This window comes from Cetorhinus maximus, chromosome 3, assembly GCF_964194155.1.
Source record: "Cetorhinus maximus chromosome 3, sCetMax3.hap1.1, whole genome shotgun sequence".
NCBI classification, from domain to species: domain Eukaryota; kingdom Metazoa; phylum Chordata; class Chondrichthyes; order Lamniformes; family Cetorhinidae; genus Cetorhinus; species Cetorhinus maximus.
In genome coordinates, this window is record NC_135881.1 from 29480900 (window position 1) to 29507326 (window position 26427).

Sequence of the window (26427 nt, forward strand, 5' to 3'; positions counted from 1 at the left end):
AAAGATCACCAGAGTACGCGATGACATTGGGATGCTCACCCGACGTCATCATGCGTGATTTTATGCCCAATCAGGTCGGGCGCGTGCCCGCCTGATGAATGTAAAATCCTGCCCCATGTTTTTGCAACTTTACTTTTGTCATAATATAAATCCTTTATAGTACTAATTTTATCAGTAACCTTCGGGAAAAATAAACACACTGTTTAGCTTAGTGTCTCCGGGCTGGTGTAACATCTTACCATCTCTTTGAAATTCAAACTACTCTGGTTTATCTAAAAATGCTAATTTTCCTTACACCTCACATTCTAAAACTTCAGCCATGTTTACGTATTTAGCGTTTCAAACCTAGCTTCCTTTTCGATAACTCATAGACCCAAGACCAGCTGTCCCCAATTCAATTAAATCCCATACACATACTCATAGAGAAACTAATCCAAACCCCACTTTTAACTTACTCTTACAATAAATCACAATAATATTATGAAAATTAATATATTTTCATGACAATATTTAAATGGCACCCACACACAATCACTCACTGTAGGAGAGATGTGCTGATGAGTCAAAGATGAAGCACCAAGATGAAGTAAACCCTCAGCTCCACGATTTAGCGAGGCCTCCTTGGAGATAATCCTCCAGGCCATCCAGGAAAGGTGGCAAGACCTCCTTCTAAGGGATGGGAGCAGGAGGGCCACCCACCTGGCCTTGGCGGCCTGAGAGAAGGTCACCAGGAAGGTCAGCAAACAAAAAAGGAACGCCCTGCAGTGCAGGAAGAGAACGAATGATCTGATCCTCTCCACCAGTGAATGTTCCCCTCACTCCAAACCCACACTCTCATAAGGGCATCAGGTAGTCCACAGGGATGTCACACACTATCAGCAGATGGGCCAGCAGAACTGATCGTCTGCCAGTCACTTTAACATCACCATCTCATGTAAGATCCTGCACAAATGGCATCTTCATCTCTTACAGGGTAGGACTCAGCACACACAGCAGGGATGCATGCTTCGGAACTGTTCTTTCATCCGTGGTGCTCACAGTCAATCCATCTGTCTTTATGCAGGACATGATTCCCCACAACAAGAGGGAGAAATCGATGACCAGAGGGGAGATGCTGGAGTTGAGGACACTCTCTTCTTACGAGGAACAGGCTGCAGAGCTGGCTGGAGAGGATGGGGATCGTTCCTGCATGGAAGGCGAGATCAGCCACCCCCCCGACCCCAACAAGGCAGTGAGGGCCCACACATTGGCTACACTTGGATAATGTGCGTGAACTATAGTGCAGGTGGCTGACTAGTCAATCACTAATTATCTCTTTTCTCTATTCCAGCCACTAGAAAGAAAAGGCAGAGGGAGATTTCCAGCAAGCGCCTCAGCCCAACCCCTGGACCACCTCAGATGATGAGGTGGTCTGATTATCAGATGAAGGCCTGTCACTGTGTTCACCTGCACCCTCCACCAGCGCAGATACACACCTTGGTGGGTCCTAGTTCTATAGTAGGCTCGAGTTCACAATCTGATCACCTCACAGATGCATGTCCACAGCAGATAGAGACAGTGACAGCCGAGGTCTCTGATACTTGGGGGACTACTGGAGACCAGGTTCCTGCTGAGTCCGAGTCCTGTGGTGAGCCTCTGGAATTGGCTTTGAGAGAAATGTTGGAGATGCGGAGACAGGCAGGGGAACATTAGGTAGAGTTGTCAGAGGCCGTCAGCAGACTGTTCTGTCTGGTGACATGGCTCCGGCATGCAAGCACATTGAAGTCTCCATTGGAAGGGAGACAGTTTCTGCCAGATTTGCTTCAGACCTGCACATCATCACTCTAGCCATGTGTGCGTTGAGTAGTGGATAGGCAAGAAGGGGACGAGGCACCTCGACCTCCCTCCATGTGCCCCTTTCCTCAAGGAGACAGGGAGGGGTCCTTGGGCACCCAGAGAGCATAGGAGCATCAGCCAGACACCCCAGGGGCATCACCCAGGAAACTCTGAAGGTGTCCAGTTGCTCCAAGTCCCCCCTATCTGTGACTCCATCAATGACAGCTGGTCAGGCGGAGGAGGGTGCATCTGAGCAGGTGACCCTTAGCAGGCTGGGGACCTCCAGACCTCAGGCCTCCAGAGGATGCCAGCCAAAGTCACCTCAGACAACAGGGCGTCGCAGTCAGCTGGCTGCCTCCATCTCTGCCGCAGATGTCAGGGCTACAGCAAGACGTAGGCATAGGTGTTCAATCACCACATAAACTTTGCACCTTTGTAAATGTATTTTGCTGCTCTCCCTCAAAGTCTCAGGTACTTAATGGCTCTTCCATGTGATGCAATGTTCTGTATTCATTCAAGGGTAACAAATGCCCTCCCACCCCTCCTCAAGTATCTCCCATCGTGTCCCACATTCCCCTTCCTCTGACCCCCACCCCCGTTACCCTGGAGCCAATCATTATAGATGTTGATATTCCTGTCCTGCTCCCTAACCATTTGATGTTGATGTCCTCGTACCTTTTGTTGACCTGACCCCTACCCTTCTCAAGGCCACACGCACTCTGACTTTCAGGGACCCCCTCCCACACACACACAATGAGACCATCCAATACCCCCTCCACCTCCCATGACTTACCAACTCCCAATTTACAGGGTGCAGATTCCTCCCTTGACCTTGACTGTGCCACCTGCCTCCAACCCTCAGGACCAAAATCTGAAACTGACTGACCATGTCCTGCACACCATGCTGTGTATGGCCGTCACTGCCCAGAGAGGCTTTCCCCCTCCCAGTACCGGGATCAAGCCACGTGTGCCATGCAGAGCCCTCTAGCATGGGCCGTATAGTCCTAGGACTGTCTTCGGAATCTGTCCCTGACAGTGTGGCCTCAGACCCAGGACAGTCTCACGCTACCAGCCTCTGTTCCTTTAACAATGCACCCCGCCTAGTCATGTGTTTGCCTTCCCCCCTTCCCTCCTGTGTTCCACTCACCACGCCCCCCATCCCCCACCGCAAGTCATGCCTCTGCCTCCCCCACCCCCTTCTCTCTGGCCTTGCCTGGTGGCCAGCAGCCTTGGCGCCGAGTCCGAGGAGCAGCGAGATATGGCAGCACCGCGGTTAAGGGTAGGTGAAAGCAGAGTCAATGTACCTCGAAGTCGCTGGTGAAGTGAAGGTCGCCAGGTGTACGCCACTTATACATGGTCATGTAACAGACCGTCCTGTTTGGCAGGGCATTTAAATTTGGAGGGAGGATGTCAATTCCGGCGAGTTGCATTTTTAATAAGCGTTCATGAGATGCAAATCTGGTCCCCACATCAATCAGTGGGAAAGTCTTTAACCCGCCGTGAAAGTCGGGAGCACAAAATTCCAAACTCATTTCCGGCTGGCGGGAAACTCGTTTTTGCCCGCGCTCCAGATTTAGTGCCCCTGCCCACCGCGTGCCTGGCCGCTGGTGGGAGTGGGAAGTTCCAAGCAATGTCACAAATGTGATACTGGTGTGCATTTATGGATTTGAAACTGGACTGACATATTAAGATTCAAATGACTGTACATAGGTTAAAGATGTTCTTTTTAGTTAGAATTTGTACAACGGGGCTATTAACTACCATTCTTACTGGTTCACCTGTACTGAGAACAGGTATAGTTGATAAATGCTTGTCTATGATATTCCAGGCATGACTCTAACATAAATTATGACCTGAGATTGATATCTTTACAATGTACATATCAGGCTTAAGCAGATGCCAGAGCTTCTGACGTCTCAGAAAACATGCGACTATTGATTCAGTGCCTTTTGGTCTGCGGGCAATAGTTGCCCTGAATTAATTACAAACAAAATCATGAATTAGCAACTTTGGAAATCAGCAAAGTTAACTCACCTCACTATTTAAAAAACAGTACAGGACTGCAACAATAAACCCCTGCAAGAGAAACAATTCAAAAAATATATCAGTGAACCATAAATTCTGTTGACACAAGAAATTAAATCCCAGGAGGGGTAAGAAATTGTTTTTACCTGAAAAGATCCAAAACATAATTCAAACGCCATCTTATATTCTTGGGAAATGTTATCCGGAAAAAAGGCAAACACAATGTAATGTACTCCAAGCAACGGGATTAGGAGCAGCGTGGATTTAGCAAGTCTCCTGGTTAATTGGGAAGAACAGAAACAATCACCATGACTTATAAAACCACCAGCTCCTTACAGAGCAAACAGGATCTGTGCAGAACCTGGAGGACCAAAGGCAACCAGCAGGTTTACAATCGAACATTACAGCAGGGATAGCAACTTGTAGGTGGCATAATGCATGTGGCAGGCACAGTTAGACAGCCGGTCCATTTTAACCAGCGGGCCTTGTTTCAATGGAGTGGGTGGGCTGCCCGTCTCAATGCCATCTCTCCATGCCGATTCAATATTGGGCAGCTTGCTGGCTGCTCAGCTAACATATGGTAGGTCACTGGGGGGGGGCGAAGGGAGGGAGGGGATGGTTCAATAGGGGTTCAGGGATGGAGAAGGGTGAGAACCCCATGCGACAGAGGCTCAAAATATTCTGTGGGGTCTGGAGGAGAACCCTTGCTCCCCCTATTCCCACAATAAAGTTATTTTACTTCGCTTTGAGGGCCGCTGCTCCTGACCTGACAGCTTCTACCTTCCACCCAGTCGGCCATGACAATCGTATTAGAGTCCTATGTATGTAGTAGGACCATGATTAAGGTAAATTCAGGAGTCAGGCAGGTGCCATGGGAGGTGAAAAGAGGGCAAGTGGGTCACTTTAATTTTAACTTCTGTATGATTTCCGCTGGAATGAAGGGATTTGTCATCCCTTCCCCACCCCACTTGAGTGACGGTCTTCAGTTGGCCAAGAACCCAACTGCATGCAAGGTGGAGTAACAGGGAAAGAACATGCCATCTGAATGTTATGCCAATGTTTGGTGCTCAGAAAGTACATTGGTCCCCAGTTCAACTGCAGCATTTCCAGGGAGAGATCGCAGTGATTCATAGATTCATAGAACATAAATCCTCCCGGCACCTGATTCTGGGATACCATCCTACATTTACAGTCAGACCAGTTAATACATATGTGAACACCTGGAATGCTTTCATTGTGAACCAGTATCAATACGTTTTTCATGGTGAATCCATAAATTTCCTTAATCAAATGAACCAGCACCGAACATACAATTGTTTCCTTAACCGAAAGTTAACTCAGGCTGAGTTGATACGCTTGGGTGCCATTACATGATGAATGTGTCAACTGGCATCCCATTAAGGAGGCTTTTTGTTTAAAGTTTTTAAGAGTTAACAATCAAGCCTGAAATCCGTGCCTATCATTTGCGTATCTCGTTGCCTCACAGAAGTCCTAATTTTGCGGCTTGGACAGTCCTTAATGCACTGCTCTTCTGTTTAAAGTCCCATTGCAGTGCTGGAGCAGTGGGCGAGTGACGCTCAGGTGACTGAGTGTACATCCACCCAGATAGTGTTACATTAGCACACTCTGCTCTGAATCCCCAGTGTGCTACACAGAGGCACTGACTGGCATGGGAACTTGTGGAAAGAAAGAAAGCAGACCACTCAACTTGACATAGATTCAGATGAGGAAGCGTTTCTCAGTTTAAAAAAAAGGGAGCTTGGTGGGGTTGGGGTACGGAATGAAATGGAAAAAAAGCTGCTGCAGTGAGAGTGAGGGATGGGTTAAAAAATCAACAGCGCAAATAAAAGCACCAAGTTACTTCAACAACCCTGTTGTGCTCTACAGTTTGATGGATGAGGCACTGCAAGATAAGTCCATTGCCAGATTGCTAGAATATTTTCATTTTCTTTACACATTATGACATTGAAAGCTGATTTTGACTAATAATTATTGATAAAAAGAATTGATGTCTCATTAATTGGTGGATTTTTGATATTTAAGATTATTGCATTTTCCAAAGGTTTATAACTTAATCAAGCCTGATCGTACAAATTGTGTGTGTGTTTGTGTGTTTGTGTGTGTGTCCAATATTTTCTATTAGGCACACAGTATGAGATAACAAACAAATTGTTTACTTGTATTGTGAGTGATCGTTGCCTCCAATATCTGGCGACCTTAGCTTCTGTATCAGTATTCGTACAATACTAATAAACAGGAGAAAGTTTAGCTGTAAATGAAATGAAAATGTGCACATTAGCTGCATGCAGTCTTGAGAAAATAAAGATACCTTATCTGTTATTTCTGAAGGTATTTTTAAAACATGTTATTTAACAGTTCAGTAATATTCAGACTATGCAACAAGAAGCTCTGGTACTTTTCTACTTTTAGGCATTGCACTTGATGAGTTCACTTGTGCTTAAAAATTGCAGTTGGGGTCCAACAGCAACATAAGACCCCTTTTGGCATATTTAAACAGCCTCCTGACTGAACTAGGTGGAAGTACAGTCTGTCCAATTACAGGCCCACCTATAATTGCAGCTGGTGGGCGTTGGATGGCAAGGGGTGACTGATGGTTCTACCCCTTCCTCTTCCTCCACTGCACACTGTTCCACACCACCCACTCGCATCCCACTTCACCATTTTCTCTACTGACTGACTAATTTTCAACTGTGAAGCAAGTGGGCAGTAGTTGAATATCATCTCCAACGTTACAATGTTATAGTGAGATTAATTTATGTGCACTCTGTTCATGGAAGAGCCATTAAATAATGATGATTACACCAGAGTGTTAAAGTGTTGTACTACAACATTGTTGTGTTAGCAGGTCACGAGGCCCATATGTACACACTCCTGGTCCAGCTGATCAATGTTTCTGTTATTTGCAACATCAACAATAACAACCTGCCTTTATATATTGCCTCTAATATCATAAAAGTATCAAGACACTTCACAAAATTAATTGAACACTGAGCAACATAAGAAGATATTGGGTCAGGTAACCAAAGGCTTGGCCAAAGGTGCTAAGGAGCAACTTAGAACCATAGAACCATAGAACACTGCAGCACAGAAAACAGGCCATTCGGCCCTTCTAGTCTGTGCCGAAATATTATTCCGCTAATCCCATTGACCTGCACCCAGCCCATAACCCTCCAGACCTCTCCCATCCATGTATCTATCCAATTTATTCTTAAAACTTAAGAGTGAGCCCGCATTTACCACGTCAGATGGCAGCTCGTTCCACACTCCCATCACTCTCTGAGTGAAGAAGTTCCCCCTAATATTCCCCCTAAACCTTTCCCCTTTCACCCTAAAGCCATGTCCTCTCGTGTTTATCTCTCCTAATCTAAGTGGAAAGAACCTACTCGCATTTACTCTGTCTATACCCCTCATAATTTTGTAAACTTCTTTCAAATCTCCCCTCATCCTTCTACGCTCCAAGGAATAAAGTCCTAACCTGTTTAATCTTTCCCTGTAACTCAACTCCTTATGACCCGGCAACATCCTAATAAATCTTCTCTGCACCCTTTCAATCTTACTGATATCCTTCCTGCAGTTAGGCGACCAGAACTGCACACAATACTCCAAAGTTGGCCTCACCAATGTCTTATACAACCTCACCATAACATCCCAACTCCTATACTCAATACTTTGATTTATGAAGGCCAGTATGCCAAAAGCTTTCTTTACAACCCTTTCTACCTGTGATGCCACTTTCAGGGAATTATGTATCTGAACTCCCAGATCCCTTTGTTCCTCCGCACTCCTCAGTGCCCTGCCATTTACTTTATATGTCCTACCTTGGTTTGTCCTTCCAAAATGCAACACCTCACATTTTTCTGCATTAAATTCCATCTGCCATTTTCTGGCCCATTTTTCCAGTTGGTCCAGATCCCTCTGCAAGCTTTGAAAGCCTTCCTCGCTGTCCACAACACCTCCAATCTTAGTGTCATCAGCAAACTTGCTGATTCAATTTACCACATTTTCATCCAAATCATTGATATAGACAACAAACAACAATGGTCCCAGCACAGATCCCTGAGGCACATCACTAGTCATAGGCCTCCAGTCTGAGATGCAATCATCCACTACCGCTCTCTGTCTTCTCCCACACAGCCAATTTCGAATCCAGTTTACAACCTCTCCATGGATACCAAGTGTCTGAACCTTCTGAACTAACCTCCCATGTGGGACCTTGTCAAAGGCCTTACTAAAGTCCATGTAGACAACATCCACAGCCTTTCCTTCATCTACTTTCTTGTTAACTTCCTCGAAAATCTCTACAAGGTTCGTTAAACACGACTCACCACGCACAAAGCCATGCTGACTATCCTTAATCAGCCCTTGGCTGTCCAGATAATTGTATATCCGATCTCTCAGAACACGTTCCAATAATTTACCTACTACTGACGTCAGGCTCACTGGCCTGTAATTACCTGGTTTACTTTTGGAGCCTTTTTTAAACAACGGAACAATGTACTTGAAGGAGGAGAGAGAGGTAAAGAGGTTTAGGGAGGGAATTCCAAAATTTAAAAGCTGAAGGATGAGCCACCAATGGTGGAGTAATGAATGTCAGAATCACAAGAGGTCAGAATTGGGCCCTGATGCGAGGTCATTGGCCTGAAACATGAACTCAGTTTCCCTTTCCACAGACACTGGCAGGCTTGCTGTGTACAGTCCGCATTTTCTGGTTTTATTTCAGAATTGGAGGTGCCACAGAAATCTGTGAGGGTAGTAGAGCTGGGGGAGATTACATAGAAAGAGAAGGGCCAGGTTAAGGAGGGATTTGAATATATGGTTGAGAATTTTAAAATTATGGCATTACAAGGTCATGATCCAGAGTAGGTCAGTGAGCACAGGGGAGGTGGTAAATGAGTTAGGATCAAGGTAGAAGACTTTAGGATGAGCTCAAATTTATGGAGAGCGCAAAGTAGAAGGCTGATCAGCAGAGCATTGGAATGGTCTTGTCAGTTCCTAAAGCCACTGTTGATGGTGGGGCTATAACCCCTCAATACATTGCACACATAAATAGAAAGAGAGAGAGAGAGAGAGAAAGGTCATATTGTAATAGAATTATCAATTTATCAATGCTCCTTTACTAATAAGAGGAGTAGGCCTTTCAGTTCCCAGGAATGCCTTGTGCCATTCTATTCGATCAAGACTGATCTGGTCGAAAAAAAAGAGATATGCTATCGAAGCTTTCCGTCTTGCACTCATCAGCACAGCTCACAGGAAATCACCAAATGTAATGGGGGAACAACAATTTATACTGCGTGAGAAGAGAGTGCTGTTTGGTTGGCAAATGGACTCTGATTAGGGAGACTTTGCCATGGAGAATGCAGCATGGAACAGTTAACTGCCTAGCTTTGTTCAAATTCAAACCAGGCAGGTTGACTTGATTGGCCAAGGCATTGCCCTGGGGAATGAACCAGGGAATGACTGTTCCCTAAGCTTCTGTTTAGTTGAAAAAGGTGCAATATTCCTTCTGTCTGCAAAGGAAAGGGCCCTATGTGTGAATATATGTAGCTTCTAGCATATGTAAATGAGCCACACTGTGAGCCTGACTGATACTCTTAAATGGGTTTTCAGTGTAAATCTTAGCACAATCAGGATTGTTTAGCAGTCCAATCGTGGAATCACTTCTAATGTTGAACACTACGGCCAGAATTTTCCAATCCCTTATTCCGGCGGGATCTTCCGGTCCTGCTGATGTGAACGGAGATTTCAATGGATTGCCAGCCCTGCCACAGGAGAACCTGCGTGGTGGGGGAGCTGGAAGATTCTGGTCTATGTTTAGAGTTTTGCAAGAGTGGGCTGGTTGGATACAGTCAGTACTTTGCCTGTTGCAAACAGCTGAGAATACAACCAGCCAATCATTAGGACATATGCCCTATACACCTGGAATTAACTGGCACTGAAATTCATATTCCACATTTCTCATTTGTGTGATAGGCAGAACATCTTTTAGTCTTGATGGCAGCATCCTGTTAGTGGAGAATACCACTCCTGTTGCTACTGCACAGTGACAGTGTAAAATAGCTAGCTTCACCCGTTGCTCAACATTTTGAGACACTTTACCCTTACAGGGTAATCTGAGGTAGAATGGGTACTCTTCAGGACAGAAAGTGGTGGTATTTGGCCCAATCATGAGTTTGCGTGATAGACAGTGTGAAATGATCTGATCAGGGTAGCCAACATCCTGCAAGATGTCTTGATGCGCCTATTTCAGCATCAAGATTGCACGGTGAGCAGATGGCTCGCGCCCTATTTACCAGGTTACCGATAAAACCAATCTCATAGTGCATGGAACTATAGGGGAAGAGTTTTCTCCCCGTCGTGGGGGGTTGGGTGGGAGTGAGCATGGGTGGGCGCGCAGCCGATCGCCGCCATTTTGGGTGGGTAGGCCAATTAAGGCCCACCCAGCGTGACGCGCACCCAGAAGCGGTGAGTGCTCCCTGTGCGGGCGGGGGGAATAGGCTGAATCGGGGCCTGTGGTCTTTCGCGCATGCACGCGAAAGAGCGCAGAAATCTCCCTGAGGTACAGAGCTGCCTCAGGGCGATTAGTTTGATTTTTAAAAATTTTAATAAAGAAAAAAAATTTTAAGACATGTCCCCTCATGTGACAGTGTCACATGAGCTGGGACATGTCAATGAATTTTAATTTAAAAAGTTATTTAATTTATAAACCCTTCATGAAACCTCATCCCGCCCGTGGATGAGGTTTCATGATAAATGCGAAGGCCGCCTGGGCCCTTTGTCTGCCCGCCAACCTTAAAGTTGGACGGGTAGCTCAGCTAATAACTTTAATTAGTTTTTAAAAGGCCTCAATAGGCCTTTGACAGTTCGGTGGGTGCGCAGTGGAGTCGGCTGCACGTCCGCCGAACTGAGGGTCAGAATGATGTGCGGTGCTGTTGGGACGCACGCCCGACATCACCGCGTGTCATTTCACGCATCAGCGAGCGGGGCCCACCTCCACTCACCGACCCTAAGATTCTGCCCTAGGAATCCCAATGCATGTATTGGCTGGTGAAGGTAGGCTTGCGGTAGACAGTAGTAGAGAACCCACTGGCAGATTTCTCAACTAGAACATTGAGGAAAGGGATTTGACTGCTCCACTTCAAAGGTGAATTTGAGCGCAGGATGGAGCCCATTAAGGTGTGTAAGGAAGATCTTACGTGCAGCTGTAGATTCAAAAACAGCAAATGTATCATCCACATATTGGAAATATGCAAGTGGTAGGAGGTTAGGGGCTGAAGTTTGCCCTTGTCGGGTGGGCGCAGGGTGCGGGCTCAGGAGCGATCACAAAACCGACCACCTCTAGCGATCGGGCCCCAAACACGATTTTCACGCTGGCTGGTGGTTAATTGGCCAGTCAGCGTGAATAGCTGCAATGCTGAGCACTGCCAGGGTGGGGGTGTGAGGAGGGCGAGCGCAGAAGTTTGCACATGGGTGGGGGTTTGCACTGTAAGCTCTCTGAAGGCACAGACCTGCTTCAGGGAGCTGAAGATTTATAACTGTACCAATAAAGATTTAAAAAATAAGCGGCAGAATTTTGCCCTTGATGGGTGGGTGGGCCCAACCGACTCGGCGGCGGGCGGGCAGCCGATCACTGCCACTGAAATGGGCCGCGCCGTGCCGCCATTTTGCGCCGGCGAGCCAATTAAGGTCCGCCCAGTGGGTTAGCGACTCCCGTGTAGAACGGGAAAATCGTCGCGGAGGTGGGCCTGTTCAGACCGCCGATTCCAATGGGGAACCGGCAGTCTGTATAAAGAGTGGCCAGGCAGCCTCGTTGAGGCAATGCACCATGGCCACTCACAGAGTGAGACAGAGAGGCTGCTCTCAGAGCACAGGAGCAGGAACAGGAGGAGGGGGGGCAGGCTGCAGGAGAGGCCAGTGGGGAGCCACTGTGCCCCTTGCTTCTTAGATGCCTGCCTTGCTGTCCTCCTCGAAGAGGCGTCCAGCCATCAGGATATTTTGTATCCAGAGGATGGGAGGAGGAGTGCCCCCCCACTTGACCAGGCAGGTGTGGGAGGAGGTGGGGGAGTCAGTAAGCGCCCATGATGCTGTGCGGCGCACAGGAACCCAGTGCCACAAGCGTTTCAATGATCTGTTGCGCTCTGGAAGGGTGAGTACCATGTCAGCCTTGGCCATTTTACCCAGCAGGTAGCCTTAGCCTTTGAGGCCCCACCCCTCACGTCTTAGTGTCGTTACTGCATTGGGCATTTGGCACACGCTGGGTGGGCAAACAGACAGTGACCATGCTTACATCAGCGTTAGTGGTTGAGGAGAAGATGTGTTCTCCCTGCAGCATATGTTGGTGTTTGTCGCATTAGAGTAGTCTGGGGGCAACCTGCAGGGGAGGCAGCTAAACACATACTCAGAACTCCAACACATGTCTTATTGATGGTGATGAGATGGTGGAAGGGGAGCCTCAAGGTGTCGTGGCCAAGAGCCATCTGCTGGCCTCGGCGTCGCACCTAGTTGCGCATCCTTGCTATGGGCGCTAAGACCCATGTGTTATTCAAAGTGATGGAATGTGTCCAAGGTGGCCGTTGGGGGAGGGGGTTGGGAGCAGCCGTACTATCTTCTGGGGACTGATCACCAGTAGCGTGGACAGGAGCCACTGGAGGCCTCAGGTGGGCCACTGTGGTTGGGGTGCGGTGTGCGTGTACAGAGTACATGAGCGATCAGCCCCAATAAATCCTTTTCTCTGTTCTGCAGGCAAAAACTGAGCACAATCTCAGGGAGCGCCAGAGGACTGGTGGTGGGCATGCCATGCTCCAGCGCCTCACCACCTATGAGGGGCAGGCGATGAAGCTGGGGGGGGGGAGGCAGGTGGCCAGGTTGGCAGGTGTCGGTGAGGCTGGGGTCCAGTGGCCAGGTATTTGAGGTCCTCAGTCCCATCCACTCTGTTTCCCCACTATCCAAAGCACTGATGGTTGCTGCAATCATTAATGCAGCAACACTGCTCATTCACAGACTGATACAGTCAGACGTGTGGGTCATACACAAAGGTCCCTCGGCCTCTTGAGGATGTGCGTCTCCAGCACCTTCCAAAGTCACCTTATCCCATTTGTGACCACTATCCCCATGGCCTAACATGCCATGGCATCACTGCTGCACATCCAAAGACTTATTGCATCTTAGGAGGGTTTGTTCCTCCACCACCCTTTCAGCCAGTGCGTCCCACATTACTCTGTCTAAAAGGTTCTCAGCACCTCACCTGTCAACCTCATGGCACTCAACTTAAATAAATGCCACCACGTTACTCATCCCTGCTCCAAGGGGAAATGTTGCCTTCTGTCCACTCGTTCGATGCCCCTCATAACGATATGAAGGTCAATAATGTGACCTGTCAATCTCCTGTGCTCCACGGCAAATGTCGCAAGTGTTTGCAACGTTTCCTCATCACTCCAACTCTCCAGGCCAGCATGCATCCAGGTCAGGAACCTCTGCACTCTCCCCACTCCAATGCCACATAACATTCCATGTGGCATTCCTTAGGCCATCTGACCAGCCTGTCTGTATGCGCGTCTAATGTTTGGGCCTCCTCTTGACTCTTTTCCACCCCACTAATGTTCGTCTCCTTAGGGACTTGAAGGGTGAGCGACTTATGAGGCTCGGGGGGAAAGGGATGAAAGGTGTTACTGACTGAATGCTAACTGATGCACTGTCCTTGTTGTTAATTTCAGCATCACCACCGCATGGCCGCCCCCAACACGTCCAGAGCCCCCCCTCCACACCTGAGGGCCAACATTTGCAAATTGATGCACATCATTTCAGCCAGCCAGGCACCAGTGCAGCGACAAACACTTTGGTGGGGAATGCAACATTGGCGAGTGTCCCGGGTCACAGTGGAGAGGGCACTTCACAATCGCTGGAGGAGATGGCATGGACAGAGTGTCTCGATGGCACCAGCAGCCAGAGGGCTGCAGGGGACCAGGCACATGCTGAGTCCGGCAGTGATGATTTACCTCTGGAGGTGTCAGCCATGCAGCAGCTGCAGGACAAGCAGCAGGGTGTGCGGGAGCATCTGGCAGGGTTGCATGAGGGTGTGCTGCAGTTGGTGCCTGTGGTGGAGGAATCCAGGCAGAGTGTCAGTGATGGCATGAACCTCAGGACAGAGCTTCAGGCTTCCTCCATTGAGAGATTGGCGACTCTCATGGAGAGCGGCTTCAATCAGATTGAGAATCTTCTGATTGGGTTACGCTCTGACCTGCAAGCCCTCACAGCGCTAATGGCCACAGGTGGTCATTGGCAATGTGGGAGATGTTCTGGGCACCAAGTGTCGGCGCTCGGTGCCCATGCATCTGTGTGAGCAGGGAGGTCCAATCTGACCTCACGTCGGTGCAGCAGCTGCCTGTCGTCGCTGCGAGCTCCTCTCAGGGCGCTCCGGATGAGGGCAGCAGCTCCTCCGCCCCTCTGCCAGTGACCGTTGCATCCGTTGAGGCTGCGACAACTGGGGAGGTGCCAGTTCTGGAACTGCCACTATCACAGAGACACGATCTGGGGATTACTGGAATGCATCCCCTGAGCGGTCCAGGCAACAGAAGCGCATCTTGAGAAGACCGATGGTTCTCTCCACCACAGCCCTTGTGGAGCCGTGGCTCCTATTGCAGCGCTCCTCAGCTTCTGTTCTTGGATGTCGGCGAGGTGTCATGAGCCACCTTCTGAGGGGATAGCCCTGATCACCCAGCAGCCATCCCTCCAGCCGAGCCAGAGCACTGATGAGCCCCGGCACCTGGGAGTATCTGAGGATGTAGGCATCGTGGGAGCTGCCTGGGTACCTTGCACAGACTTGTAGAATCAGCATCCTGTGATCACACACTATCTACACGTTCATGGAGTGGAAACCCTTCCTGTTGACGAAGGCACTGGGCTCACCTGCTGACGCCTTGATGGCCACATATGTACAGTCTATTGCACCCTGGACACGGGGGAAGCCAGCAATGGCTGAAAAGCCTCTGGCTCGCTGTGTCTGGCTTGCCTGGTCCCAACGGAAGTGGATGAAGGTCAATGCCCGTCTGAACAGAGCGTCTGTAACCTGCTTGACACAAGTGTGGACAGCTGATTGGGAGATATTGCAAAGATCACCCACCGAGCCCTGGAAGGAGCCAGAGGCATAGAAGTTGAGGGCAGCTGTGAGCTTCAGAGCCGCTGGCATGGGGTGTCCACCCTCACAGGTAGGGGAGATCTCAGGCCCAATCATCTGGCAGATATAGTTGACTGTCTCCCTTGAGAGATGGAGCCTCCTTCGGCACTGCACTTCAATCATATTGAGGTAGTTGCTTCGCCGCCTGTATACCCTGGCAGCAGGATAGTGGCATCTTCTGTGGCCCCTTCCACCTTGGACAACCTCTTGGCCCTGCACCCCTTGTGCCTGCGCCTGGCCTCCCAAAGGTGGCTCCCCTGGAGGCTGATTGTCCTCCTCCTTATTCTATCCTTCCCTTCCTCCTCAGAGGAGCTGCCTCCAGTGGAGATGTCAGAACCCATACCCCCAGGCTAAATGGAGGCCTCTGGAAAGCTGCAGGCCCGACAAAGATTACTGTCTGCAGACTGGTGAGCTGAAGCTTCAAAGTACAGAGAAAGCTCTTGGAAATCGATGTGAACTGCTAACAATCACACAGGCAAGTTTAAAACACTTTCTGCATTAAATACTTCATGAAAAACATGAACAACCCCTCTGAATCCACATATGCCACCAGTGCATGAGTTTTGATAAGAAATCACCTACCCGCCTGCCCGTTGGGCCCGTGCGCCGAGCTGAAGTTTGCACGGGCACCTCAAAATCCTCATCGATTGGCAAGTTCAAGGCCTTAACAAGGCCTTTAATTAATGGCGGGCGTGCGTCCTGATGCTGTGCGCGCCCGCCAACCTAAATATCGCGATGCCGCGTGCTGATGTCGGGACGCTCGCGCGACGTCAGCGGGTGACATTTTAAGCGCTGACGTGCGGGCTCCATCACCCGCACGTCAGCCAGAAAATTCTGCCCAAGGTGAACGTGTCCCCTCATGTGACTATATCACATGAGCAGGCACACGCTATAAATGAGATTTAAACATTTTTATTTTATTTTTAATTAACACTGGAAACCTCATCCTGCCCGTGGATGAGATTTCCTCAAAAATCCAAAGGCCGCTTGGCCTTTTCACCTGCCCGCCAACCAAACGGCTGGACAGGCAGCAAAAAACCTGATTTAATGAATTGATTAAGGGTCCTAATGGGTCTGTTAATTGTCGGTGGGCGCGCTGCCGCCTTTCGCGTGTGCCCGCTGAGCGAAATATTGCGAGAGTACACAATGACTTCGGGATGCTCGCCTGACATCATCGCGCAATATTGTACTCTCGTTTGGATCAGGTGCGTGCCCGCACGAGGAGAGAAAAATTCTGCCCTAGGTGTCATTCCATCAAAAGTGCATTTCTTGTGGAAACCAACGAAGGTGTTTGTGACAGCCAGGCCTAGTGGGGATCCCATGGCAACATCATCTAACTGGGCATACATACGGTGTTGTTAAAACTGAACTCAACTGCATGAGTTGCTGAATTCATAAGCTCAGTAAGTACATTCAGATATTGGTGATAGTGTCTAGATCACCATGATACAGCGATGCAGTGCAAATGTCTATGCCTTCCTTGAGCGGTACATTGGCGAATAGTCTAGCAATGTCGAATGAGCAAATAGACACAGCGTTGCTATTGATATGCAAGTCCTGTATAGTCTTCACAAAGGTGAAGGAATCCTTCACAGAGTATCTGGGAAACTTGCTCAGAATTGGTTGTAGTCATTTGGCCAACTCATAAAAACAAAAACAGAATTACCTGGAAAAACTCAGCAGGTCTGGCAGCATCGGCGGAGAAGAAAAGAGTTGACGTTTCGAGTCCTCATGACCCTTCTTCTCCGCCGATGCTGCCAGACCTGCTGAGTTTTTCCAGGTAATTCTGTTTTTGTTTTGGATTTCCAGCATCCGCAGTAGCTTTTTGCTTTTATTTTGGTCAACTCATGTTGTGCAGAACTGGCCATGGATAAGATAGAGGTTAATGGGACATCGCTTTTGTGTGTCTTGGGCAGCCCATACATACACAGACACAGTGAGCTGTATGAACAAGTTCAGTCATATACATCTCCTGGCAGCTTGTAACTCTTACATAAGTCCAGCAAACGCTTTTGTGACTTACAAGTTGATGCAAGATGTAAAGCTTTGATAGCATCTCTTTTTTCAGCAGCACTCAAGTTCTGTACAACCAACAACTATAAGATCGATCTGCACTTTTACTCTATTCCCTGTCTTGGCCCCAATTTCCCTGACACAGCTACCCAACAAAAATCTATCAATCTCAGCCGTGAAAATTTCAATTGACCCAACGTTACAGTTTTTTAGGAGAGCAAGTTCCAGATTTTCACCACACTTTGTGTGAAAAGATGCTTCTTGATTTTAACCCCCAAAGGCCTAGATCTAATTGAAGATTCTGCCCTCTGGTTATGAACTCCCAACAGAGGAAATAATTTCTTGATCTACCCTATCCTATCTCTTTACCATTTTAAAGACCTTGTTTAAATCACCCAATCTTTTATACTCAAGGCAATACACACTATTTTATATAATTCATTCTCATAAGTTAACCCTTGAAGTCCTTTATGGCCCTGGTAAATCTGTGTGTTATCCTCTCCAAGGCCCATTTATCTTCCCTGATAGATTGCACATACAAATTAGATATAATTAGCATAATTAATGGAAAATTGGTTTGAAATGCTGTATAACTCTAAATGTAAAAAGGAATGCGCCCCTCCACAAACTTCAACTCATCGACAATTCTGTCCCCAAACTCCAGACTCTCACTACCATACCCCCATCAATGCCCTAAACTCCATTAGCCCCCTTGACGCTGCATCAGACTCTTGGCTTTACCTTCAGTTCCCTCAATGACCTCACCCACTTTACTCTTAGCGATCTTGTCTCCACTTAAAATCCTGAACTTAGCCTCCACTCTCTAATACTGGACTTCTCCTCCTTCCTCTTTCTCTCAGATTTCCACATCAGCAGTTGCTCGTTCAGTCATAAAACTCCTGCTTTCCGACTCTCTCTCGTTCGTTCCTTCCCCTCGGCCACCTGTGCCTCTGCTTTCTCAAGTTGTCTCAACGTCATCCTCTCCAACTGTGTCTTTGTACCCATTCTCTCATCCTCTTCCCTTTCCCCGTGTGTGGTGTCCACTGTTTCAGTTTGTGATAAACTGTTTTGAGGCTTCTCCCTGCACTTGAGGAGTGTATCATAAAGGCAAGGGTTGGGATTGCACCATTTCCGTTCTTTTTTTGCATTAAAATGAGGTTCAGTGGGACACAGGTTGTAGATAATTGGCAACAGAACCAGAGGGGGAGATGAGGAAAAACATTTTACACAACAAATTATTAGAACTGGAATGCACTGCCTGAAAGGGTCGTGGAAGTGATATAAATTAGAAATATACTTAGAATGAACATATATTTAACAGTAAGCATGAGATATGTAAAAGAATACATTAGTACTATAAGTTTCATTTTACTGGACACAGCTCAACATTTTGTTTCTCTAGAAACAAACCAGCGGAATGATTATTCTTATGTGATGACAGCTGTAGCTAGCCTGAAAGGGGCCCATGGCCAGGCGAGGCCCCTGCAATAGTGAGCGAGCAACTAGATAGATACTTAGAACAAACAGCTGTAATATAAAACTGTGCTGGGCTTTTCACTCAACCCTGCCTATTTAAGAAGCTTGCTGAAATACATAAGTTAATTAACATAACCAAGTGGAATAGAAGTTACCTTAGTAAGCAACTTGTTAGTTCAATAGTCTGATAAGGAATTAAAACCAATCAGACTGGATAGCCATTGTGAAGAGCACATTAACAGGCCAATATGAATAATGAGCCCCTGAAGTTAACCCAGGGATGAGCTGGGAAGGAACTTTAAAACTAAACTGGAGAACAGCCCAGAGTGAGATAAGGAGGGGATGAAGTAAGGCCTGATTGATCAAGGACAGAAGGTACATACAAAGTCTCAAGAGGTTAATGGCAGGTGGATAACATTAAAAGTGGTTTTCACCCCATGATTTAGACAAAGGACAACTTTTTTTAGTGTATTTCAAATGAAGTATATCTTTATGGGCAGGTTTTTCCAGTCGGTGAGCGGGGGAGGGGCCCGCTTGCCGGTGTGTAAAATGATGTGGGGATACATCGGGCGTGCGTCCCGACGTCACCCCGCGTCATTTAGACTTTCAGTTCAGTGGGCGCGTAGCCAATTTGGCTGTGCGCCCGCCTGCCGATCTGTCAACGGCCTATTAAAGCCATTAAAAAACCAATTAACACGATTGATGGACCTGCTCGTCCAGCCTTAATGCTGGCGGGCAGCCCAGGAGCCCAGGAGGGGGAAAAATCATGAAAGCTCATCCACGGGCGGGATGAGGTTCCATGAGGGTAGTTAAATTTTTATTAAATGTTTAAATAAAAGTTATGGGCATGTCCCAACTCGTGTGACAGTGTCACATGAGGGGACATGGCAGGGAAATTTTTTAATCATCTTTATTAAAAGTTTTAAATCTGCGCCAATCACCCTGAGGCAGCATTTTGCCTCAGGGAGATCTGTGCGCTCCTGGCTGAGGCAATCCCCCCCTGCCCGCACAGGGAATGCATAGTGCTCCCTGGCGGATGTCATGCTGGGCGGGTCTTAATTGGCCCGCCCACGTAAAATGGTGGCGTGCCCCCGATCGGAAGCCCGCCCAGTCGTGCCCGCTCCTGCATTCCCCCCCGTTGGGGGTGGGGGGCTGGGGGGAATGCTGCCCTATATCACCATAGGGCCCTGTCAGTAACCCATCCAGCTTCACCCCTGAAAAAGGATATAATTAAGAGACTTTGAGACACCTCAGTGCAGTATGCAGAGAAACTGCTAAGGGTTGATCCATGCTAACACTCTTTGGGTGGTTTGAAAAATCGTGAAGATGCGAGGCACTGAGAAGAAAAAAAGAAAGTTGTTTGTACACGCTGGCCATCCTGCTACTTGTCATGGTCATATGGCTTTGCTGTATAATTCCCATCTTAAACTTTGAATAAACTTGACATATCCACCATGTTAGTTGCGGTCAATCATTATAGTTATTAATTCTCTAAACATGAACAAAGTGGAATATTAAAATCACTACAGAAGCAGATTCAATAGTAACTCGCAAATGGGAATTAAATAAATACTTGAAAACATTTAGAGCTATGAGGAAGGGGCAGATGAGTGGAACTAATTGATAAAATGCTTGTCAAAGACACAATGGTTCTAATGGACTCCTTCTGTGCTGTGAAATTCTAAAGCAGCTGGTAAGTCAGATAGAGAAATATTTGCCCTTTGGAATTGCTCACTTCACTAGCATCATTTAATGTTAGATCAATGACAAGTATGTGATGTGTATGAATAATACTATTTATGTTCTCATATCACGAGCACTTCATGTCACTGAAACAAAAAATATGTCAGCTAATTGGCTGCTCCCAAGCTGCTTCAAAGCAAAAAATGGTTGAACGAGGTCAAGAGGAGCTTTCATGTAAGCGTGTAAAAAATGTACAAAAACACAACTTTATGTATTGCTTGTAACCGATGAAAAATGTCGTCCCACAGAGACATCTAATAGTGTCCATGGATTGTAATTATGGGTGAGCTGTCATGTTTTATTTGGAGCAGGAGTTCTGGGGGGTCAACAGTTGTATGAAGCACTTGACAGAGCTGACAAGAACTGAGTACTGAGGCATAGTGTACTGGTGATCTTTGTTTAAGTCAGATAACAATATCTTAAGACTCACAGATGATTCAGTGAGAAGCTAAACATGGGTCAGCTGTGACTCTGGTCTAGAACTGCACCAGTTACTTGGGGCTGAACTCTCCTGTGGAGTTGGAAGTCCTGCCGCTAGGGGCGAAAGGGGGAGCCAACCACAGCTTCCCCACCCCCCATCTCCAGCAGGCGGCGGGACACTGGGGCGGCATTTACCAATAGCGGCCAATTAAGAGGCCGCTTCCAGGGTCGCCATTCATTTGAGGATGGCATCACCTCCTCAAGAGCTGCCGGCCCAATCAGGAGGCCAGCAGTTTAACAGCCCCACCTCGCAGTGGCCAGAGCTAACACTGAATCTCGAGGATGAGTGCTCGTCGATACTGAGGCATCTTTGAAGGCTTGTAGGTGTCCTTGGGGAAGCCGGGGCCAGGCAGACAGACGCTGGTGATTGGCAGGATGGGGGTGGAGGTGGGGTTGGATTGTTATCGTGGAGACCCTCGGGGCATTACAGCCAGGGGCTCCTTCATGGGCCATAGAGCACCTATTAAGGATGCTCCCCCCTTCCCAGGAACCCGCTGGCAGGGTCAGGAAGTGGCCTTTAATTGAGCCATTAAGTGGCTCAATTGGCTGCCTGGGGTTGGGCGGCAGTGCTCCTAAGGTTCCCGCTGCCATGGTGGCAGGAAGTCATCGGGCTTCCCTCCCAATGCCACGTTCCAGCATATTTCCAGCCTAACAGCTCGTCTCGAATGGCACAGGAGCATTCTGCCCTTCAGCTTCATCTAGGCTGGCACTCCTGTGCACTACAGAGGGAGTGCTGCACTGTGGGATGCCCTGTGGCAATGTTTGAGAAAGATATCCTGTGGGAATACTTGATGAAGAGCTTGTGGGTTTTCCTGGTGTCCGGGTAAATATTTTAACTCTCAATCAACAGCACCAAAGCAGATAATCTGATTATGTATTTCATTACAGTCTATGGTACCTTGTTGTGCTCAAATTTCTGTGTTTCCTCCATTACTATGACTGCATTTCAAAAGCACATCACTGGGTATCAAGAGATTTGGGACATCTTGAAGGGAGAAAGGTTACATGTGTAAATGCAAGTTTTTTCTTATTAAACCAAGGCCCTATCTCTCTGTCCTGGTGGTTCAGGAGGACAGTAAAGAGCCTGTAGCTCTATATGAAGAAGAGCAGGGAGTTCCAAACGTGTCAGGGCTGACAGTCCTTCAACCAGCACTGCCAAAAAAAAACTGTCTAACTGGGATGAATTGGAATTTGCTATTTGCCTACATAACAACAGTTACCCAATTTCAAAGTAATCTGTGGTTTGTGAAGCGTTTTTGGGATGTTTCTAAGAGACATGATAAGAAGCTAAATAAACAGATGTCTGTCTCTCTTCTCTTAGATAGTAGTTCAAACGCTTTGACTGCATGACAAACAAGTTCATCCGAATTTGCAGTGACAATTCTTTCAGAGCTCAGTCAGCGATAGAAAAAGCCTGCAGCTTCTCGACTCACTTACAGAATGAACCTGGAGCTCAATGAACAATCCTTGGCTCATTCACTGTGTCTGCAGCTGAAGGAAAGAATTGGAGGTACTGACTCCTCAGATACTGAAGCAGTCCGTGTCCATATGCAGCAAGACCCGGACAACATTCAGGCTTGGGCTGAAAAGTGGCAAGTAACATTCTCGCCCACAAATGCCAGGCAATGACCATCTCCAATAAGAGAGAATCTAACCATCTCCCCATGATATTCAATGTTACCATCGCTGAATCCCTCACTATCAATATGCTGGGGGTTACCATTGGCCAGGAACTTAACTGGACCAACCATTTCAATACTGTGGCTACAAGAGCAGGTTAGAGGCTGAGGCCAGAAGGGTCTGCTCCCATTGGTGGCGGGCGTCAATGGAGACAATATGGCTTGAAAGCAAAAAAGTGGCTTTACGCCATCGTGAAACCAGTTTGCAATCGCACACTCCGCCTGTCAATGGCGGGTTGCGTTTCCCACCGTCCAACGTCAGGAACTTAATTTTAATGCATTTGCATCTCATCATTATGCCCGCACGCCGGAATCATCCCCCCTACATCAAATTACCTCCCGCATCGGCGTGACTGCAGAAAGGTGTGATTTATGACTGCCTTTAAAAGGCGTGCACCTGGCGAGCTGAACTTTGAGGGGAACTTGGAGGTGATTGCACCCAGCCTTCTGCAGCGCTCACGAGGATTGGCCCTAGGACATCAAGGAAGAGGCACCATGCATTCGGAGGGGGAAACGGGCAAGTAGCTTTCTCCCGGCTGACTTTCGGTGCGGTGCTGGGACAAGAGCTCCAGTGGGGATGCTCATGCAGCAACCCAAACTTTGGTGGAGCAAACGATCAGCATATTGAAAATGAGGTTCCGGTACCTCAACAGGTCAGGTGAAGCCCTGTAATACAGTCCCCAGAGGGTGCTGCGGATCATTGTCGCTAGCTGCGTGCTACCCAATCTGGCACTAGGTTGCCAGGGGCAGGACCTGGCTGAGGAGGTGATGGAAGAGCTACACGTCTCCTCCGATGAGGTCGATGGGGACGAGCGTGATGATGTCCTCGAAGGCAAGGATGCCAGTGATGAGGCCATTGCACTGGCCAGACAAGGATAGAGCGCTCATGAGGCCCAAATACCTGCAAGATTCGTGGAGGATGGAGGCGAGATGCAGTGAGGGCAGTCCTGACATCCTCACTTTGCATCTGTGAACGTTTGACTCCTGTGTGACTGGTAGCAGCGTACATACCCTCAGTGCTCAGGCTCATGTCTTGGAGATGCAGTGGAGGCCCTAATAGTCACTAGATTTCAGGAGGTTGATGGTAACATGTAGTGAGGATGTTTCATATTGCCTCTGTGAATGTCTGACTCCTGTCTCGCAATTGTCTTTGCAGCTCCAACAACTGATTGAGGACTGAATCCAGAGGCTCATCATCTGACTCAGACTCAGCAGATTCCTTGCCTCCAGCAGTCCTCCGAGTGCCGGCGACTAAGGGTATCCCTGCCTCCATCTGCTGTGGAACAGATTGTGTACTGTGCTCACTAGATTGTGATCCCACCCAGGTCCCACCGAAGTGTGTGTCGCTGCGCTGGTGGAGAGTGTGTGTGAGCGTCATGGTGGGTTTTCAACAGTGCTGCCCTGTCCTTATCCAAGGTGCTCTTGGTGCTGGAGTTGGGGTCAAGTTAGCCTGAGGGTGTTGCAGCAGATGTGCCTAGGAGAGAAAGTGGAGATTATTAGTGCTTGGCAGCCGCACACAGAACAGTGGCCTAAGAGTTGTGTTGACGGAGGGATGATGTGGTGCAGGATCCTCACGTGGATGCTTGCTGACCTCACCGTTGCCGCAGGAACGGTTCACGGCCTGTCCAGCTGGCTCTAATGCCTGACTCTTGAACAGAGTGAGGACCTTGATGTCTGGCACTCCACCATCCCCCTGCCTGGGACCTCTCCCGTTGATTGTGCAAGATCTTGTCCTGCATAAAGACAGGTGAAGAGAGTGTGAGCAAGGCGTATGCCAGGCCAAATGAAAAGGATGCCAGGCATGTGTGCTGAGTGGAGCCATGGATGGGATGAGGAGGCCACCTCCAGAGGAGATGAGGCCAGATGGAAATGTGAGGAAGTGTGTGACAGGGTGAGTGGTGATGTCACTGAGCTGGCAGTGAGTGAGATGCCAGTGAATGTGTGATGGGCTTGTGAGTGTGTGTGTTTAGAGTGATGAGATGGTTGACTTACCCTGGCGACATGGATGAGATCATTCATCCTCTTTCTGCACTGGATGGCCGACATGTTGTGTAAAGCGTTGGCACTGACCACCTCTGCCACCGCCTCCCAAGCCAGAGTGGTGACACTGATGGGGCCTCCTGTGGCCAGAGTGGAGATAAAGGTATATCCTGTACACAAAAAGCAGGACAAATCCAACCCGACCAATTACCGCCCCATCAGTCCACTCTCCATCATCAGTAAAGTAATGGAAGGGGTCATCAATAGTATTATCAAGCGGCACTTGCTTAGCAATAACCTGCTCACTGATGCTTAGTTTTGGTTCCAACAGGGCCACTCAGCTCCTGACCTCATTACAGCCTTGGTTCAAACATGGACAAAAGAGCCGAACTCCCAAGGTGAGCCAAGAGTGACTGCCCTTGACATCAAGGCAACATTTGACCAAGTGTGGCATCAAGGAGCCCTAGCAAAACTGGAATCAATGGGAATCAGGGGGAAAACTCTCTGCTGGTTGGAGTTATACCCAGCACAAAGGAAGATGGTTATGGTTGTTGAAGGTCAGTCATCTCAGCTCCAGGTCATCACTGCAGGAGTTCCTCAGGGTCGTGTCCTAGACCCAACCATCTTCCGCTGCTTCATCAATGACCTTCCTTCCATCATAAGCTGAGAAGTGGGGATGTTCGCTGATGATTGCACAATGTTCAGCACCATTTGTGACTCCTCAGATACTGAAGCAGTCCATGTCCAAATGCAGCAAGACCTGGACAATATCCAGGTTTGGGCTGACAAATGGCAAGTAACATTCACGGCACAGCAGTGTCAGGTAATGACCATCTCCAACAAGAGAGAATCCAACTATCGCCCCCTGGTGTTCAATGGCATTACCATCACTGAATCCCCCACTATCAACATCCTGGAGGTTACCATTGACCAGAAACTGAACTGGACTAGCCATATAAATACTGTGGCTAGAAGAGCAGGTCAGAGGCTAGGAATCCTGCGATGAGTAACTCACCTCCTGACTCCCCAAAGCCTGTCCACCATCTACAAGGCACAAGTCAGGAGTGTGATGGAATACTCCTTGCTTGCCTGGATGAGTGCAGCTCCCACAACACTCAAGAAGCTCGACACCATCCAGGACAAAGCAGCCCAATTGATTGGGACCACATCCACAAACATTCAGTTCCCCCACCACCGATGGATAGTAGCAGCAATGTTTATCATCTACAAGATGCACTGCAGGAATTCACCAAGTCTCCTTAAACAGCACCTTCCAAACTCACGACCACTACCATCTAGAAGGACAAGGGCATCAGATAGATGGGAACACCACCACCTGGAAGTTCCCCTCTGGGTCACTCACCATCCTGACTTGGAAATATATCACCGTTCCTTCACTGTCGCTGGGTCAAAATCCTGGAACTCCCTTCCTAACAGCACTGTGGGTGTACCTACACCACATGGACTGCAGCGGTTCAAGAAGGCAGCTCACCACCACCTTCTCAAGGGCAATTAGGGATGGGCAATAAATGCTGGCCTAGCCAGCGAAGCCCACATCCTGTGAATGAATTAAAAAAGGACATTGCCTTGGGCCTCCCTGGCATCCAGAATGTGTCCCAGGGATGTATCACTGAATCAGGGGGCTGCGCTCTTCTTGGCTTTTGGGGCCATGTCTTCACCGGAGCAGTTCTGGGCTGCAAGCATTGGGAACTGTGCATGCGCCTGAAGTTTAAACATGGTACCCGGAGTGAGGAAGCAGCGAGGCAACGTCGTGGAGGGCAAATCAGAGGCCGGCCACCAGCAATCTGCTGTGTTTCCCATGACTGCCCAATTTATGAGGTAAAAGGGGACAATAGTTACCTGTGGTCAGCAGGTAAAGCATCTTTTTTCACGCCTGCTACCGCACTTAACACAAATCTGGGAGATTCTGCCCTCAGAATTCTGTGATGAGTAACTCACCTCTTGACTTCGCAAAACCTGCCCACTATCTACGAGGCACAAATCATGAGTGTGATGGAATGATCC

The 26427-nt window shown here is 48.3% G+C and overlaps 1 protein-coding gene across 1 annotated transcript in view; it reads right to left on the bottom strand.

Moving 5' to 3' along the window:
- Positions 1-26427, bottom strand: part of LOC144677033 (vasoactive intestinal polypeptide receptor 2-like) — a 215023-nt gene that overhangs the window by 6633 nt on the left and 181963 nt on the right. Inside the window, exons 10-12 of the mRNA XM_078537306.1 lie at positions 6018-6109; positions 3987-4116; positions 3850-3891 (exon numbers count right to left, since the gene is read on the bottom strand). Coding sequence (XP_078393432.1) covers positions 3850-3891; positions 3987-4116; positions 6018-6109 — 264 coding nt within the window. The remainder of the gene's footprint in view (positions 1-3849; positions 3892-3986; positions 4117-6017; positions 6110-26427) is intronic.